The sequence below is a fragment of the Lethenteron reissneri genome, chromosome 17, assembly GCF_015708825.2.
Source record: "Lethenteron reissneri isolate LAM-NWPU_2019-01 chromosome 17, ASM1570882v1, whole genome shotgun sequence".
Taxonomy (NCBI): Eukaryota; Metazoa; Chordata; class Hyperoartia; order Petromyzontiformes; family Petromyzontidae; genus Lethenteron; species Lethenteron reissneri.
The window spans coordinates 5,230,496-5,249,710 of record NC_083795.1 but is presented as its reverse complement, the minus strand read 5'-3'; the positions used below and the strand labels follow the sequence as shown (position 1 = coordinate 5,249,710).

The window sequence follows — 19,215 nt, the reverse complement described above, 5'->3', positions numbered from 1 at the left end:
AAAGCCATGCATCAAAACTGCACGGATCAAGCAAATACAAGTCAAATCCCAGGCTCAGTATATTTAATTAGCCGCCGTGCGATAAAAATATGGATAAATTGAAAGTTTAAGCAACCACAGGTCCCTTTAGTTCCACACTGAAAAAAAATTGGTGGAATGTTTTTTAAAATATAAATAACTATATTTGAGCAACGCGTGTAATTCGGTCAACAAGTTGTCAGATAGTTTTTTTCCTACATCAAATTAATCTGACGATAAAAAAACTAGAATGATTGTACTCGTATTGGATGTCCTGTTAAAATTGGACGCACTTCTCTGAAATAAAAATCCGAATATATTTATAAATAGATTATCCACATGACCAAAAGGAAAACAACCTGTCGATGAATAATTCCTAAGACCGTTATAGTTTATTACTAGCGCTATGGGTTCCTCCGTTTAGAGTGGTGTTCTGTTACAGTACGGTTTAATCAGGGAGAGAGTGATGGCACAGTGGTTCGCACACTGCACTCATTTATTTGGCGACCCGAGTTCACTTCTTGGCCACTGATAATATCAGTGACGAGTGACAGCGGAGCTCATTCTGGAGAAGTATGGCAAGCAATCCCCATGAATGAGACAGTGTGGAGAGGTCTTCATCTAGCAGTGGATTGGCAAAGCGCTATAGATATACATATTCAAATCACTGTTCAAAACAGAAGTTCAAACATTAAAATATATTCCCATTTGCTTTAATACATTTAAGCATAATACCTGATTAAAACCATAATGAGCTTAACATAACCAGGATGCATAACAGAATTCTTGTCATGCCTTGGTGTCCTGTCTCGAGTGTTTCTAATCGTGGGCGCATACTGCACTGCAATTAAGGAAACGTAATTAGGTAAGGCTGAACAATAGCCCTGTTGGTGAAAATCTCACCCTTGAGACTCAGATCAGAACAAGGTAGATCAGAACAAGGCAGTCGTAGGGACTTTTTTTCAGTCCAGGACTTCTCAAAACTGCTATTCGTATGGCCCAACACAATCCATTTTCAAATGTTTAACCTAAAGCCCTCTGTCCAAATGTTAATGGCAGAGGATTATAATTTGACTAAACAACGACGGTTATTAAGAGCACCAGGATACATTAAAAACAGATTGTGCCCTATTCCTATACGTATACATTCAATTTGACATTTATGACAAATTAGATTTTAAGGGAGAGAATAACAAAGCTCCACTACAGATTTCACTGGAGAAATTTACAGCCACTCAAAATGTATCCTTTTGCTGTTTTGCATTAAAGTTAATTAGACCAGTTTACCATACAACTGTAAACACTTATTAAACGTCCTCATTCCTCTGATCATCATTCATCTGATCATCGGTGCACTGCCATTTGCCTAGGGAAGCTCAGTACCACTGAGGTTATAACATGGTTCGTTAATATTTATGGTACACATTTCAGACTTTGGTGAATCAGCCTTGTCATATAAATCATTTACTTAGAGAGGCAATCTACTACAATCACCACAGCCGCTTGTGTAATGGTAAAGATTGCATAAGGGTGGGATCAAAATGCATAATATAAATTACGTTCCAGTGACAGAAGTGCAGGAATACATATTTTTTTGAAAAGCGTCCGTGTTGTTCCAGTTAATAAGATTCTTTAGTAGGGGTGTAAAAAGTTAATCAATTCGGCAATTAATATCGATTCGTTTAGCTGACGATATAAATAAAATCATGCTTGAGAGAATCGATGGTTTTAATTCGTATGTGCCATATGCGAGATCTCATCCCCCCCACTCCCCGTTGCTGGCAGTGGTCGCCTCATTCACCCCAAGTTTAGAGGATCATCAATTCTTGAATCGAGAGCGCAACCCTTAATAGCGATAATTCATCGAATCTCTGGGTGGCGTTGTGGTTAAATAATATGTAGCGTGGCGTATCTTTTGTAGGACAAGGTGGCGGTGAAGAAGGATTACTGGAAAGTCATTGCATTTGGCATTGTACCAGCACTACCATCGATAATTGATTAATAAATGTAATGTCTTATTTAAAAAATAAAATCCCAGTGATAAGTCAATTGCCATCACTCTTTTTATGAATAAATGGGTCTCTGTATGGGGAATGAGCCAATCAAAACGTATAACAGTTTACTTTTCAAATTTGAGATATTAAAAGTATGGAATTATGAACACATGCAAACAAAAAACAACTTAGATAAAGTGCTTTGGTATATATAAGTGAACACAACGAGCTTTTAAGGTTCCATACACACAACCTGTAAATTATGAAGTAGCTGACAGTGAAAACATTACATTTATACCTTCAATAAAAACCAGATGAGTCCCCATTCAAATGCTAATATTTTTCCCAACCCGACTGCTGCTAACTTTGTGAACCGACCTACGCATTAACAGCTCATATCAACCTCTAAAAAAAATCAAATCAACCTTGCGCCATTTCCAAGAGGCGATCGTTGCTGTTCAGCCACATGTCAGGTGGATGCCGACAAAACACCCCAGGCCCATGCCGCCCGACACCTCGGTGTCGAGTCGAGGTGGGGAAGTGAGACGAAGTAGCGACTGGAAGTGCCCATCTGCCTGGCCTCGTCACACCTGACGGAGTTGGACATGGGCCTCACCGCTCAGGAGGGATGGACTGCTTGCGAGTAAACGGCTAGGGTTGAGGGCGCGACGCGACCCTATGTCGACCAAGCACAGTATTAGTAAGGACGCCGCAGTGGCGAGATGTTAACTACCTCGCCTGGCATACAGGAGGTTGTGGGTTCGATCCCGACCCTGACGCCTGTATATTTGGAGTTTGCGTATCTCTCTCCCCGTGGTGGAGTAGATTTTTCTCCGGGTCCTCCGGTTTTCCCCTCCACATTTAGAATCAATATGCGTTTAGAGTATTTGGCTGCTATAAATTTCCACATAAGCCACTTCGTTGGGTTATCATTTGTGGCCAGGCCACTTCTGAAAACAGAGCTTCATATCTCAGTGGACCAGACCTGATAAAATTGACAAAATACAGTTTAGCGTTTAGTTTAAGCAGGAGCTGCAGCTGAAATGGGGGCAGCGCGTGCGCGCGGAGAAAGTACTCACCGACCATGGCGCTGACCTCGCCGGCCATGAGCACCTCCGCAGTTTCGTTGTACAGGTCGACGTCCACGATGCCCTTGCGGATCGTTTCACCCACTTTGGCTCCCAGCATAATGGAGCCCAGCGTCTCGAAGATGGAGGCCAGGATGCAGGCCTGCTTGAGGGTGACGACGCCGGAGCCCACGGCCGTGCCAAACGAGTTGGCCACATCATTGGCGCCCACGGAGAAGGCGAGGATGAAGGCTATGATGAAGCCAACGATCACCATCCACATGTACTCTGTTAGCATCATCTTGGCGATGGGATTTCTTACAGTGACTTGGGATTATAACGCAACTTTGCAGTTGTCGGCACTGACTCGCTCTACTTCTCGGATGTTCAAAGCCAGAAGCTAAATTGTTGAGGTTCTAAGCCTGTTATTATTGAAAATAATCTTCGTCCGAGTGTTTATTCCAGTAAGTGGAGTCCACTTATTATTACAGTAATGACAAGTGATAATAATTATACTTAGACTAAATCTTTATTTTTTTAACACCCAAGACTAGATATTGCTAGATTTAGTTTGAGGTTTTATTAAAAGTAGTTTATAACATAAGATTCCAACTTAACTTTCAAATAACGATCTAGGAAGTGTATTAAAATATTTCTATAGTGTTCCTTTAAAAATAAAACACCCAAACAGCAATTAAATGTATTTCTTTTCTCCTTTTTTAGTTAGAAAACGTCTGCTAACTCAATTTTTTTAAATAAAGGGATTACTTTTAACATTTAAATGATCCAGCGATTAAAATATTTATACTAAATCAAGTCAGTGTAATTCAATATAACTATTTATGCAATTTAAAGCTAAACTCACAGAGCTCAATAACAGTATAAAATGGGGAAGATATATTCCTAGATGCCGTTGAGGAAGGTGCTCCTGATTTAGTACAGCGTTCTCTCGTGTTATCCGGCCAGCTCCCAAATGTGTTCGTTGTGGTTGATGCGCCTATTTAGCAGTTGCAGTGAGGGACATTCCATGACGCGACAGAGGTGCTGCAGAGGTTGGCAGGGTACATCCTATCACGCACACAAAGACAAAGACAAAAATCCCCAGTATAGCCTTCACAAACTGTTGGGGCAAGTGCTGTTAGCGTGAACCTATGAAGGCTGGCACGGCACACAAGGGGGTGGGTGGCCAGCACCACGCCAGACTGCCTTTGTCTCCCCAGTGGCGATGTTTACACACCGCACCAGGTACTCATTAGAGGTTGAGTTGACCTAGAGGAGGCCCAGGACCAGTTCAGATAATCGTCACTGGTGTTGGTGGCCGTGAGCGAGAATCGAACTCGGGTTGCCGGATTCGTAGCGCAGCGCGCTAACCGCTACACCACCACCGCTATCATGCACACACACACGCAACACACAAAGACAGGCAACCACGGCTATAATTCATTCTCATTAAACATTTCACCCAGCAGTATAAATGGGTAGTACGACCACAGTTAAGTCGATCGGCAAGTCACGCATGCGGTGGGGTAAAGTGTGGGCACTCCCCAACCTCTTTCACCATGTCTGTCCAGCGGGGGAACAGTAGCGAGCTCCTTCTGAACTCTAGAGGGACTCTCTAAATCTCCCCCCGTATGGCAGCCCCTTCCATTAACAGTGGCGTAGGCAGGAAATTACAGGGCTGCACCTTTAAACATTTCACATGCAAGTGTACAATCTTTTTAACGTACGAAAGTATGCTAAAAACTGAGAAAAGGCTTTATTGAATCTAAATGAAACCCATAAAGTTAACAATCAAATAACGCAGCATTTTACTTGCGTATATTTTTACATACGTTTATTAAAACACTTGTTTTTATCTTACCCATACCTTTCCTCGAGCCTGCCGGAAGAAAACACCAACATTGTAAAAGGAAGACTTTGTACTTAAAAAAAACATTCTGTAAAAACCCAGTGCTCGTCACGAGCAGTTAATACTGGAAGCTGCTTCAATCCCTGACGAGAACAAAGGAACTGGTTTGTGCTTCATCTCTTAACAGGTGCTTACAGATGGAATTTTGGCTATGCATTGCCCCTCGGATGCTCTTCATTTCTCAGTGGTCAAGTGACTGAGCGTCTGCTACTGTAGGTGATGGGATGTAGGACGCAAATGCCGTGTGATCAAAGCGGGAAGGCCCTTACGATGTACACAGGTGTATATGCAAGTACCGCACTGTACATTATATAAAATACTATATATACACATCTGTGTGGGTTTGGGAGGAGTGGTGGCACAGTGGTTAGCACACTGTGCTAAGAATCCTTTTGCCTAAATTTGATTCCCAGTCATGGCTAACGCCAGTGACGAGTGATAAATGAATTGGTTTTGGGCTCCCGTTTCACCAACCCAGTGTGGTACGGTCGGTATATATAAAAAAAATCCTCGTGACTGACACAGCATATGGCAGGTAGGCGTTCATCTGTTGATAAAGCGGTTCTAAACGATTGACTTTTGTTATTAGTATACTGATATGTAAAAGTAAAGAACTGTAATATAGAAAAGGTAACACGTATATCTTAAAATACTATAAGAGGAAGCTGCCATGGTGTAATGGTTAGCACACTGGTCTCCAATTAGATTCCCTTTCCCAATTGAAATATTGGGCAAGTCTCTTAAATGTGAACACTATAGTGAGACGATTGGCAGGTCCAGTGTGGTGGGGTAAAGGTGTGGGAACTCCCACCTCTTCCATGATATCTGGTCAGTGTGGAAGAGTAGGCCAAATACGGTCTCTACACGGGGACTCTCTAGAGCTCCCTTTAGCGGAGGTCTTGTAGGCCCGTGCTCAAGCACAGTATATTGAGCACGCCTAATGTCTATCCGCTATATGTGCCCAAGTCCATTACAACGACCCTTCGTGTCGGAGCCAAGGGCTTGATCCAGTGGACGATAGACTTGGGTGCAATACCACAGCAGCCAGCAGCCCCTTCTCTTTACATAATCCACGGGGTCATCATTTAACTGCAATGTGGCATCATTATGCAAGAAGCAATGAATGCAATGCCCTTGCTGTCATTTATAATAGATTAGTAATCAAAATGTAATTGGTTAATACTTTTTTGGGAGGGTGGCGGGGGCGTATTGGCCTATCAAGGGAGTCAACGTGGGCCAAAAAGATGTTTCACTCGGATAGAGGTAATTTTAAGCATGTGGTTTTTTACAAAGGGTCGTCAAAATGTTTTGTCATGTTACTAAAGTAGTCCGCGCAGAACTATTCTGGGTTTTTTTGTTGACTAAGGATACCAACTACTTGAATATATTTGAATGTATGAATTCACGTCGATGTATTAAATATATTATGCCTGCAAAACATTAAAATGTTTCAAAGAGCCCTCTCCGGAAACAACTGTTTGTTTGGGTTAGGTCACATAATTATACATTTGTCGTGAAGCACCCGTGTGGTGAACTAGTAACGAATTGGCATGTTTTGTTTACGTTACAAATCTTAGTAATTGGCTGTGTCGGGTGGTGGCGGGTTTAACGACACATTTATATTTACGAGATCGAACCCAAAAATCTCTATTATGGATAATATTGGTGTAAAACCTGCAATAAAAAACTGTTAAGAATTAACAAATATATATTTCCTATGAGTGTAGTCCTATTGATTTGTTGATATTCATTCGAATAGTTTTTCATTATCATAACATTCGCCTTCCATTGATTTTTTCTGACATTTTTTTTTATAAGATCCATAACGAATTACGTTAAAAAGGAACAATCATTGCGAAGGACTATTTAAAAACACGTCTTCGCATGTAGCTGTTGCTCCTTTAACCCGTGTATCCAAGTCTCATTTTACGAGGTTAAATCCACAGCTGCGATCTCACAACACGTACATATGCACACTAAAACCCGAGTGTCCCTTTACATGAAACAGTTTAACATCAAGCAAAATATTTTTAATGACACAGAACCGTAAAAAGCCAAATACTGTTAACAAATAAGTAACCCATATACAAGTTTCATGGTGTGGTTATCAAGTGCTGGTATTACCTTGCATGAAAACAGCCTGGAGTTGTAGAAAAGCTTCGCATGCTATTTTAAAATCAGTTTGAAAACCAAGCTCGGTTGAGATACGTTTACAGCCAGACAATATTTTTCAGTCGATGAAATCAATCAAAGTGCTGACCAAGGTACCAAATGTTTTACACGAAGAAAAAAAAACAACACTGATAATTGGAAGAAAACAAATCACAAGGTAACACTCATTAACTGCTACGGAGCGGTCACTGAAAGAACATCCCTTGAGCGCTTGTATTTGTAGCCCGACTGCCTGTCGCTGGATCCAATCCCAGGACGCGAGCCCGTGCCCATGAATAGCTCAGAGCGTCGTCGCTGCGCTATGGAGAGGACGGCTCTGCCAGCCTGCAAGTTGCCAATGCGCTGGTCATTTTAGATGCAAACACACGCGCGCACGCACGCACGCACGCACGTGGGTGGGTGTACGGGCACGGGGATGGGACGTCGCTGTCACGTGGCCTCTCAAATGTCTCAGATGAGTGTATGGGGCTGTACGCTAAACTAATTCAGACCCCATTAGTACCTCATTTGCCAGTAAAAAAATTAATTGGTTTTTTTACCCTTTAATCTGGCAACAAAACTGACACCTAATTCAGACCCGTGCCATTTTCTGAGCCCCCCATCCCTCTCCTTTTCCCCTATCTTGAAAAAATATGAATAACATTTTGCACTCGTGTGCAATAATTAATTTCAATTATTTTTCTATTTTTTTTGGCTAGTAATCAGTGTTTGGCATCTTCTACCGTTTTACACGTCCAGTTCGGTTTTGTTGTTTTACCTTTGTGAACACGAAGGGCAATTTTGCCGTATCGCAAAACCGCGAGGGATGGTGATGCTCCATCCAGCAGTGGATAGATCACGGTTGATGATTGGGTATTGTACTTTTTCAACACGTCACAAATGCTGATATCTACATTTCGCAATATTTTTATACCGAATTTACATTTACTTCAAAAATACTGTAGTGCATCATCACTGCAGCAGTTGTGAATGCTTAGAGATGCATGTAACCTTTACGGCAACACCTGATTAAATCCTCAATTAACTATTGTGCCATGGCCAGCGGAATGAATTAAGGCAATCTTTTTTTGAACCACATTACAAACGTGGTACTCTGCCAATTATTACCATGGGAAGGCCAAATTTGCAAGCGTTTTACACAGCCTCCAAATATAGTTCCTACATTGTGTCTCAAGATACGAGCACAGCAGATGCCAAGATGCTGCACATGAGGGCAGCCTCTCGCATCAAGCTGTTCACAATGCAGCTTGGGTGAATGTATAAAGCACGTAGTGCCCACGTGATGTTGCCTGCGCCAGAACTGCGTAAACCACAGACACACACAAACAACACTCTTGTTTTAGTAACTTTGACTGTGTGGAGAAATGTAATATAGCAGCTCGTAAATGTGTGTCAGTAAAAACATCACAACTGCTATACTCCTAATACAGGTAGGAACAACAGGTTCCACACTGCCCACCAGGGATTATTTGTCTGTCTGTCGTGCATATTTGTCTGTCGTGCACGAATGCGCTGTCCAACCAAGTTCCTACCTGCCCACTCCGAAGGAACGTGTTATAAAATAATGATACAGACCAATGTATTGACTGTATATAGCATTCATAGGTTACGAGTACAATACTGTAATTATATCCACCACAAAGCGTCCATTGTGAATTCTGAATGTTTTTTTCGTCGAATACATTTTATACACATTATTCAAATCGTTATAAATCCATTTGCAGTATATATAAACGCATTAATTCAATACCCTTTCATATGCTATACTGAACATTATGTACTGCAATAAAATAAACAGACCTGTCCCTCAACTTAAATATAAATTATATTTTTCATCCATCAGCCTATATTGGCTTTCCAGACCACGATAACATTATCCTCATGTGTTTTTGAGTTGCACCGCATGTTGTTTAGCAAGATGTTTGACGTTTCGCTACACGTGCTTACAGTATCTTCAGGACCTGCATTGAGCAGCTCATGCTCTCTCTCAACACGTAGTATATTTTGGCTGCTGCCAGTGTTTGATGTATGTATGTTGAACTTCTTTTGCACCGTACGTAGCCAACCGTGCTAATCGGAAGAGCGGGAGAAGGACAAACTAAACACAAACAGCAGTTCCAAAGAAATGAGTTTTCAATCTAGACAATTTCAAAGTGCATAGCTCCAGTGGCTTCCAAATATCAAATGAAATAGCGTTTCAGATGGCCACAGAAGGACATCTGAAAGCGCGCGATGCGGTAACTGCCTTTGTTCGATGGCCAGCGAAAAGCCGCTGCAAGGATGATCGGAGTTGGCGTGATGGTTTATCCTCCTCGACGACATCAGCAAGGTATTGGTCCATTTGTGGCAAGCAGTTTGTGTGAAATGTTGACTGCAAAAAGCTACGCAGTAATATTATCCTGTTAATTTATTTTTAAACCCATAATGCTCTGCATCACCACAGTGAGTTTCAATTGTGTTGAAGCACTTTTCGATTCAAAGTATTTTACAACAAAGGTCAACGTTACGAACCCCCTGGAGACTCGCTTAACAGCTACCATAATGCTGTATAGCAACCTATATTAAGACACAGAAGTGGTATTTTAGCACAACCATCTGTACCCTTGTAGTCAAAACCCTAATGGAGGTTATGATCATTGGAAAGGGGACTGCAACAGTACTTTAACCCCAATGAGATGATTAGGGAATAATAGAAAAAGCAGTGGTTTGCATTGTAAAAAAAAACACATTTTAACTTCAATGCAGTACACAATAGGGAAGGCTCTGGAACGAGGTGGAATTTTTTTTGTACATCATTAAAGAAGTGGGACCAGTTGTTGGACCAAAATTAGCAGGCCTATTTACCAGCTGTGTACACAGAAATGTATTATTGTACCTTCAATTCCGGAATTATTCAAATGTCATTTTTCTATTACAAAAGGATTAACACAACTGATTTGAACAATTTAACCTGATGGCGGGACCCCGGGGTCCCACAAGCCCCCGGCTCTCGCATAAACTGCGTTGCGACGTCATTTTATGTCTGTTGAAGGCGAACGGTGCAGCAATCTATTCCTCTCGATGAGCTCTACACGAGAAAGTTTCAAACTTTAGTTTTTTCTGCGCATTCGTCCTCGATGCCCTCGCATGACATGGAAACAGAATGATCCGCGCCAGGCGGGTCGCTGCGTTTATGTGCGCGGTGGGACGGAGTCGCCAAAAATGTATTAATTAATGTCGATTTTGACTTCCGTTTTATTCGGGACCCCGGGGTCCCGCCATGAGGTTCAATTACTGAACAATTATCTTCTTATAACATGCATATTAACTGTTGATGAAGTACATGAGAGAAGAGAATACAGAAATGGTTAACTTGTAGGATAACTAACCATTTTTCGACAATTATGCATATTCATAATATATTCTTTGGGTCTTTCGGTAAAGTCACGTAGATAGGTTTAAAAAATGATAATAATAAACAAAAAACTATGCCTTGCCTTTTTAGACATGATTTAGAATGTTATTCAGTGGAAACCGATGTCGTCCTACAAGCTCTCACAAACCCAAGGCCTTAAAAACATATAGAGAAATGATCAAAGCCATGTATAAAGAAGGAAGAGCTGGAATGAAAAAAAATTAAATACAAATAAGAATAGGAATCGGGCGAGATAACGTTAGAGACGTCATATTGACTGTTGATGAAAGTAAATACAATTTAAATCACTCTACAGAGCAGTGGCATCCTCTGCGTAACAACAATAAGCACATTCAAAATTTACAAGTAAGTCTGGAATATTTTCGTATAAATTTAGGAGAATATATAGCAGTTCCAAGCAAAACTCCTCTGCTATTCACACAATTTGAGGTGCAATTGTTACGTGAGTTGTGTAGGCGTACGAGCATTTATTGTGTTATCAGATCCCACAGTCTGTGAACAGCTCATACCGAACTGCACTCAGATTTCAGTACAGTACTAAACAGAAAAGCAGATTTGTTGTCTTACTAAAAACGAAAAGGCAGTTGTAGAGCAAAGTCAATTAACCAGGGAAATAAGGGGCTCGGATAAATGAAAAACACAGATAGTGCACCGTGTATGTAAATTAGGCTATGCAATTCTAGATTTGAAGCTTTCGTGGCTGCAAGGATTCATACTCTTATAGTTCTTTCGGTAAAGTCACGTAGGTAGAAAAATGAAATTAAAATTAATAAAAAATAAAATAAAATAATAAAAAATCACGACGTTTCGGAGGCAACACAAGCCTCCGTCATCAGGTGGGACCGTCACAGCCAGATTTTGCAACCCATACATGTCGAGGGGCACAGAATTGTCTTTTTTTTGGCATCTTAAAAGAGGTCAACTTATGTGGACACTGAGCCACAGACTGTCTCATGAGTGAAGAGCAGCGAATACCTACACCAGCGTGCGAAAATATACGGCAAATAATTTCTTCACTATTATTTTGGCTAAGCGCGCCGTTAATCTGCCCACGGATAGTTGAGAATGGACTGTGTTGTGTTCCGTGTTCCGCACTATAAGCAAACAGTGCGGCAGCAATATTTGTTGATCACAGCATGTACAGTTGAATAGCAAGCATTTACCCACAGGAGGCATGGAGTTTGAATGAAAATGCTCGGGCACTGTTGACAACAATCCAAAATGAGATGGAAATCCAAGCGATCTGTGTCAACGAACACAAACACACATCAGCCGAGGTCAGCGACTTCTAAAAAGACCATCGAGATATCCAGGGCTCTAAGCAAATGCAATCTGGTTGAAAATCAGGTTAGTATTGTGGACTTCTTTATAGTGATGAGGCACCGACGTTACATTGTCAGCACTGACCACACTATTCTGAGTTTAAGGCAATAAATGATTAATTACTATAACACGCTCATGTGACCAAGCTAGCTAGTCTAGGAGCGAACACATTCGCCTATGTAGCCATTCCATGAACACTGATGAGGTGCCATGTGGCTCAAATTAAAGCCTGCCAAACGAGAATCTGCTTTTCAAATAATACAACAAACATATCAGCCATTCTCAATCGACTGATGGATGAAGATCTTCCTCCCCCCCCCCACATATTGATCATGGATATTTTTTGACCAAACCTCACTACGTTGATCAGTGCAGAATTGTGAAGAAGCCCCCCCTCTCGCTGAGGGCAATACCGGGTTCTTAGATCGCTCGACAAACAACTTTATACATAAATGTTTTTGATTAGACCGTGTTTGTTTGAAGGTTTTCTGGCTGCCATAAAGCCAATTTGTTGACATTTTCACACATTTTCTGCACGTTTCTCAGTTGCCTCTACAGTATTTGCCTAATATGGCCACTTTCCTTTCCATAAATTATATATTTCTTGGATTTTTTTTTTCAGTGAAACTCACCTTCAATATCATATATTATTGTGAAAGGTAGTCTTTCTTATATATTTAATGTTTAAAAAAACATAATTGTATGTAAAGTACTGAAAATTACTTGATGTAATCCTTGTCACCCTTCCAAAAGAGGCAATGTTTAATCGGTCTCAATGGGTTTATTTAATCTCCTGGTTAAAGGAAACCGACTGACAGATGTTAGCCATGGCCGAGAATTGAACTCTGATAACCGGATTCATAGTGCTGCAACGCCAATCACTGTACCACCGCTCCACCACGTTACCTGCTTTTATCACAAAAAAATATAACTTCAGAAATCAAAGTTACATGTTCTTCTTTTAGTACGCCATCATTAACATGAGATCTGTGTTGTCGTTTCCACTCTAACCAGCGAGAGCCTCTAGCACCAAGCTGCTTGGTCTAAAATAACCGCTCGGCACCCACTACAAATGTCACCATTGGAGACAGCAGCGGAGTTGTGGCACGTCACTGCTCGTCATCCACTCTATTTTCAGAGCCGAGTTCCACAACCGAGTTTAAACAACGGCAACGCACTGGACTTGCGTTTTATAAACGATTTCACGCAACAACAAAAAAAACTTCGAATCGAATTCACGTTTTCGCTTGTCGTCGATCACCGAATGTTTACCATGCTAACCCACTAATGGGGCACATGGACAAAAACCTGTGGGCAACATGTTCTGTGATGATATTACCACGACAAACACGTGACAAATCGGGATATAGTTCGTGAAACGTAACGGGTATTCGTACAAAGCTATTGCACTCAATACAGTGCTGCACTGTATACGGTTCCCCTAATAAAACAATCCTACTGAGAAAAAACGATTTATGTTCTTCATAGCAGGTGTTGTTTTTAATGAAATGTTAATTTTTTACTGTTACGATTGTAATGATGACTACATTCGCTATGAATAGCATTTGACCTTGGCATTAGGTCTGTCATGGCTTAACAAAAGAGAACACACTATTGAGTAAACAGGAAAACGACACACGCCGGTACCGTACATTACAGGAAGGGGTGAATACTACCATCTTCATACTCATATTTCTGTGATGCACATTATGTTACATTTCTGGCAAAGTCTATAAACATCTGTGGAACACGCTCAAATAAACCTGACAGAGTCAAAAGCTGTGGGATCTTTTTAAAATCCGAACAAAGTCACCAAAAACAAAAAGTCATGTCAATAGAGTTAAAGCTATTGCTGGCTATGCTGCCTCCATAATTCTCGAAGCATTGGCAACTGCACCTTAAATGTTACAACTACGCAGTAGGGGTCTCAGTGCTATGAAATGTTATAAATAGAGTATGTTGGACTTGAACTCGTTCAATTAAGATCTACTGTCGGGTCAATAAATAGAATATTCTTTCCAGTTGATGTTAATTCGATTTTTCAGTGACTGTTTAATGGCTTCCTGTAGATAAGAAATTTAATAATTGTAATCAGAGACGGAGTGAGTAACGCAAAGCTGTTGGGCTTTAATGCAACCCAAAACGGGTTTATCACATCATGGATGCCAGCATTGCCACTATATCTCATAGTTAAACACAGGATGGGAGGTTGAACGAAAGGAAAATACGACACAGCATAAAAATTGGATATTTCATATTTATACTCTTATATTGGTGTGGTATTTAACAAGATAAATAAATCAATGCTAGATCAGTATTCATGAAATATCACCAAGTGCACCCTTCTCTTAAGGATGCCTTTTCATCATCATGTAGTGCGCTTATTTATAGAGTACTTTATAATACCGTTCTCCTACTGTAAAACGAATTTAAAATGCAAAAACAAATACAAGCTAGCAGACAGAAACTGCAGGAGGCCTTTTGATCCCAAAATATGTACGTGATAAATCGGGAGCGAGAAACTAAACTTGGCCTTGGGAAAGCGGGCGTCACACAGGCAAAGACATGAGCAAGGACGGTTAACTCAAACAATGTTTCAACCGGGTGTCTTGGGAAAATTATTCCTGAAATGGAGTGTGCTGTAATTTGTTCTGTCTTTATTTATTTCAGCACTGCATGACTTCATATAAAACTGGAGGAGAATATTATCCATCGAGTAGAGCAAACCCTTGCCCACTGCAGGGGTAACACGTTCGTGAAAATCACCACAATTGGCAAATCTGCAATCCGCAAACTCAAAGGCAAATGGGAAAACAAGGGGTTCCGGGTTCATGGTTAGCAATATCACACTCCTTTTGCTTTACGTTATCCTACATCAACCCAAACGTTAAACAGGAAGAATTTTAATGTAAAATAAGATGAATATTTTCTAGTGTTGCCAGGTAAAAGGGTAAAAAACCAATGATCATATTTTTCTACTGACAAATGAGGTTCCAATGGTGTATGTAGAACTTGTAGACTAAAAGTATATAATTAAAACAATTCATGTAGTGTACCAAATGAATGTTGTGTACAGTACTGCAATAAAAATCGTGCTGTTGAACATCACTGGCTCAATGGAGGCTGGGAACACCATTTGACCCGGTGTAACAGGCTAAAATAACCCCTGCCCCGATTAAACCCGGGTATAGTTTGGCCCAGGCCAGAGTATACCCGGGGGGATAAAGTGTCCTAGGCTAAACTATACCCCCGGGGGTTTAAACTCGACTGGGCCAGACCATACCCCTCCAGGCCAGAATATGCCCCATGTGAAAGTTCAAAGGCAATTATCCACACAGAGAACAGCCGACAACGAACTTCAATCGATTTCTAAACAGCGTACAAATGGAAGTAAGAATCTCAATTTGACAAATTTAAGCATTTTTATGGTTAGGGTTATTATTAAAGTTTTTCTGGTTGAAGCAATCAAAGTCTATGTGTTTACAGTTTTAAATAAAATGTTGGAAAAATTTAGTAATTCATGTGTATATCACTTAACACTGTTACTTTCATGGGGGTATGATTTGGCCTAGAGGGGCATAATTTGGCCTAGGCCATAATATACCCCAGAGTATAAATTGGCCTAGGCCATAATATACCCGGGTATAATCTAGCCTAGGCCATTTTAACCCCGAGTATACTACGGCCTGTGGGTATACTACGGCCTGTTACACCAGGACCTGCGATGGGCTACTTGGGAGACAAGATGGTGCGCGTGTGTTCAGCCACGGCAGAATCATTGCGAGCACTTCAGTTAACGACGCGTACAGGAATCTCGCGGTCAACCGCGAATGGTCGAGCCGCAAGGCTGCAATCGGTGGACCATACCTCAATAAATTTGGGGTGAAACCACGACCAGCTAAACCCGTGAGAGGGAAGGCTTTGCTGTTGTCATCTCTTCAGAATACGCTGTAATTACGAACCAGTTTTTTTGAAAATAACATTTGCGTTTTATTCCTCAGTTATTGCACCCGGATTTTTTCCCTTCACATTCTTTATTAATTATTTATCCAGCCTAACAACCAAAAACTTTCAAAACACAGGCCAAAGGTATCGTTGGAGCGGCGAATAGGACTAGTCTTAGGTAGGGGTGGCGACATAACCTACCTGTAACGCATTCTCCACTTGTTTATCGAGGTTCACGGTTCATTATCCAGCGGCCACTCAGATTAATACTGCTGGGTGCATTGACCATACAATCCTCGCCGTCGGCTTCACAGTGGACGTTTTAAGATGCCATGGAGTCATTCACAAGGGTAGAGCGCCATTGTTTGCCCACGTCATGATTCAAATTTGCCAAAGTACTGAAAACATTTCCAAAAAATGTATCAATCGGAACTGTACGTGAAACAGTCATCGCTCTCAACTGCGAAAACCTGGCAGGATCCCTGCTGAAAACGATTCATGAAATTCAGTGGGAGGCTTTCATGGGTAAGAAAAGTGACATTAAAAAAAAACTTTTACAAAATATTGACATCCATTAGTGTGCCTCAGTGTTGGCATTATATTTCTTCTGTTATATACTCATGCCGATTTGAAATTTGTTGGTGAATGTATGCACATACATTAACATATCCTGCAGTGTACAAAACAGTTTACAAGTATAGGGCACATACCACCAGAGGTTTAAGGGCAATTTGGTTGATAAGAAGGAATGATTCGTGGCTCTGGTGGATCAAGTTTAGCGACAGTTGCTTCCTTGATTTTGGAAATGTCAATGATCAATTTTATAAAAGAATGCCTCTACCTTTGAAAATTTGTATGAATTCATTCGATGGTTCTTTGATTTGCTGGCATTATGTTGTCTGTTATTTTGCTTCCGTTTGCTTTCAGGGGAAAAACGAAGCAATAGCATGTACATGCACAACTCACTGTTACTGATTATTGACTGTAAAGTCTTTGTATGGCACGTTCTCAGATATTTCAGGAGTGTATGTATGTGTATGTAGACTTCTTTCGCACCGTATGTAGCCAATCGTGCTAATCGGAGGTGCGGGGGAAGGACAACAAACTAAAACAGAAAAAAACTGTTATAAAAATGAGTTTTCAATCTAGATTTAAAAGTGCATAGCTCCAGTGGCTTCCTAATATCGGAAGAGCATTCCAGATGGCCGTAAAAGCGCGTCTGAAAGCACGTAATGCAGTGACCGTCTTTGTTCGATGGCTAGCCCAAAGCCGCTGCGAGGATGACCAGAGTTCGCGTGATGGTTTATGCTCCTTGACGAGATCAGCAAGGTATTGTAGTTCATTTGTGGCAATCACTTGGTGTGTAATGAGTGTGCTCTTATGAAAGTAAGCTTTGACTAGCGGGAGAAACATCCCAATTAGTTCTCTTTGGCTCGAGTACAGCGTTTTGGAAAAGCAGCATCTCGTGCTTACAATAACAATTAAGCAGAGTACAATGTTACCATTTATGGTCATATAATTAAAAAGTATACAGTTAACTTGTTATTTTAGTTGTGTAGCTAAGGACTCACCTGCAAGTGGTCTGCCATCGTGTTCTAAGCCTATCTTAGCAACATAAGTCCATCTACTGTAGTCTATAGACTGCAATTTTACGTCACCAATTTTTTATGACTTGTACGTATTATTTTAGTTACAGTGGGTCACTGAATGCCATCTGCTTGCAATGCTTCAGTGGTGAGAGGCTGCACAGCAAGGCCTGACATCAACGTTCAGAGCTATTAATGGGTGATGGTCTCGGATTTGTGGGTCAACGGCCAACAACACACGAGTGTATACACAATGTCCAGCAAAGGTTTAAATGACACGACGTTCTGTCATTTGCAAGCCATTTTGAAAAAGGATACGCACAACGCAGCACCCATGTCCTGCCTAGGACTTCCATACACTGTAAAAGGTCAAATCAACTTCAGGACTTACTTCATTATGAATACAGTAAATATAGCCATTATGGCTATTTGAAATCATTAATTATTTCTTATACTCTTCTGCCTAATTGTCGTGCAGTGTAGTATTGTATACAGTACCCATTACTGTTTGTTACTGGCCTTTTGACGCTTTGGGGCTACTGGGCTTGTGCTCAGAAACGGTGTAAAGAAAAATCACTGGAATGGAAATTAAAGGTTTTTTTGGGTCTCTTAAAAACCCTTAAATGTCTTCATATTTTGTTCTTTTCTGGCTTGTATGAAAGCAATCAGTCAATGCCACACCGATGTGAAATGATGTCCCAGAAGCAATGCAGTAAATTATCAAGACACCTGTTCCATTGCTTGATATTCAGGCCCAACACTTCTAAGGTGGCTATTCACTACATTGTGCCTTTTTGTGCCTTAACTCCTGAAATTGTTAAATTAATGACATGACCTTTCACACCTTCCCACACACCCAGGCACAATTGGGGAGACCAGCAGGATTTTAGATTGAAGAGGAAGGGGGAGAAAGATGGTCTGTGAAAGCTGGCACCATCGATTTTGCAAGTGTGGTTGCAAATTAAAGTACAGTGCAATGTTTATTCCACGGAAAAGGAAATACCGTCCCCCTGTAGAAACGTTTTCCTGTGCAGCCATTCATATTACGGAATACAGATTCTGGAATTTCAATTCAATTAGATCATCTAATTGTGGTGGAGTGGTGGCACAGTGGTTATCACACTGTACAATAAACCCTGTAACCCACATTTGAATCCTGGCCACAGCGAAATGTCAGTGGTGAGTGATATCTGAACCAGTCTTGGGGCCCCCTCTTCACCAACCTGCACTTGCCAGCATGGTGAAGTATGGTCAAACAGCCCCTGGGTGTGGGGAGGGGTGCTTTATCCAGAAATTTGTAAGCAGTGATCACTTCAATAGAATTATAATTTACATAGAGTTTAAATGCATCTCCAGCTCACCATGTATGTTGAAAAAAACAGTGACACATGTGTATCATGGGTAAACAGAGGTGTATATAACTATGCATTGTTTCGTATATACAGTCCTCAAAATATACATAAAATGCAGTGAAAGGCTGTGGAGATGCCTTTTGAATAGTTGTACAATCTAATTTGATCAAATAGGAGTACAGTGAATGCATTCGATCTTTCCTAAGGTACCATTGCTCTCTGACAGGATTCATTACAAAAAAAAGAGCGAAAGCTCCTGGTGTCAGACACAACAGAGAAATACAAACAATTTAAATAGTCCCATTGCAGCGTTGGCTCAAGATTCGAAAACCAAATGGTGCATTTTAACGTGGCTTTGGTCTCTAAAGGGCAAGCAGAGGACGCGACTGAATCAGCAAGGTACTTTGCATCAGCACGTACGTAGTTGATTTATC

At 41.0% G+C, this 19,215-nt stretch overlaps 1 protein-coding gene across 4 annotated transcripts in view; it reads right to left on the bottom strand.

Moving 5' to 3' along the window:
- The window catches only part of LOC133343365 (sodium-dependent phosphate transporter 2-like), a 78,986-nt gene that overhangs the window by 37,914 nt on the left and 21,857 nt on the right, over positions 1–19,215 (bottom strand). For 3 of the 4 annotated variants that reach the window (XM_061552927.1, XM_061552928.1, XM_061552925.1), the window contains exon 2: positions 3,092–4,147. In XM_061552927.1, the coding sequence (XP_061408911.1) occupies positions 3,092–3,380 (289 nt within the window). In that variant the 5' untranslated portion in view covers positions 3,381–4,147. Of the gene's footprint in view, positions 1–3,091; positions 4,148–7,112; positions 7,438–19,215 lie in introns of those variants that run through there. The other variant, XM_061552926.1, reaches the window with a different exon arrangement.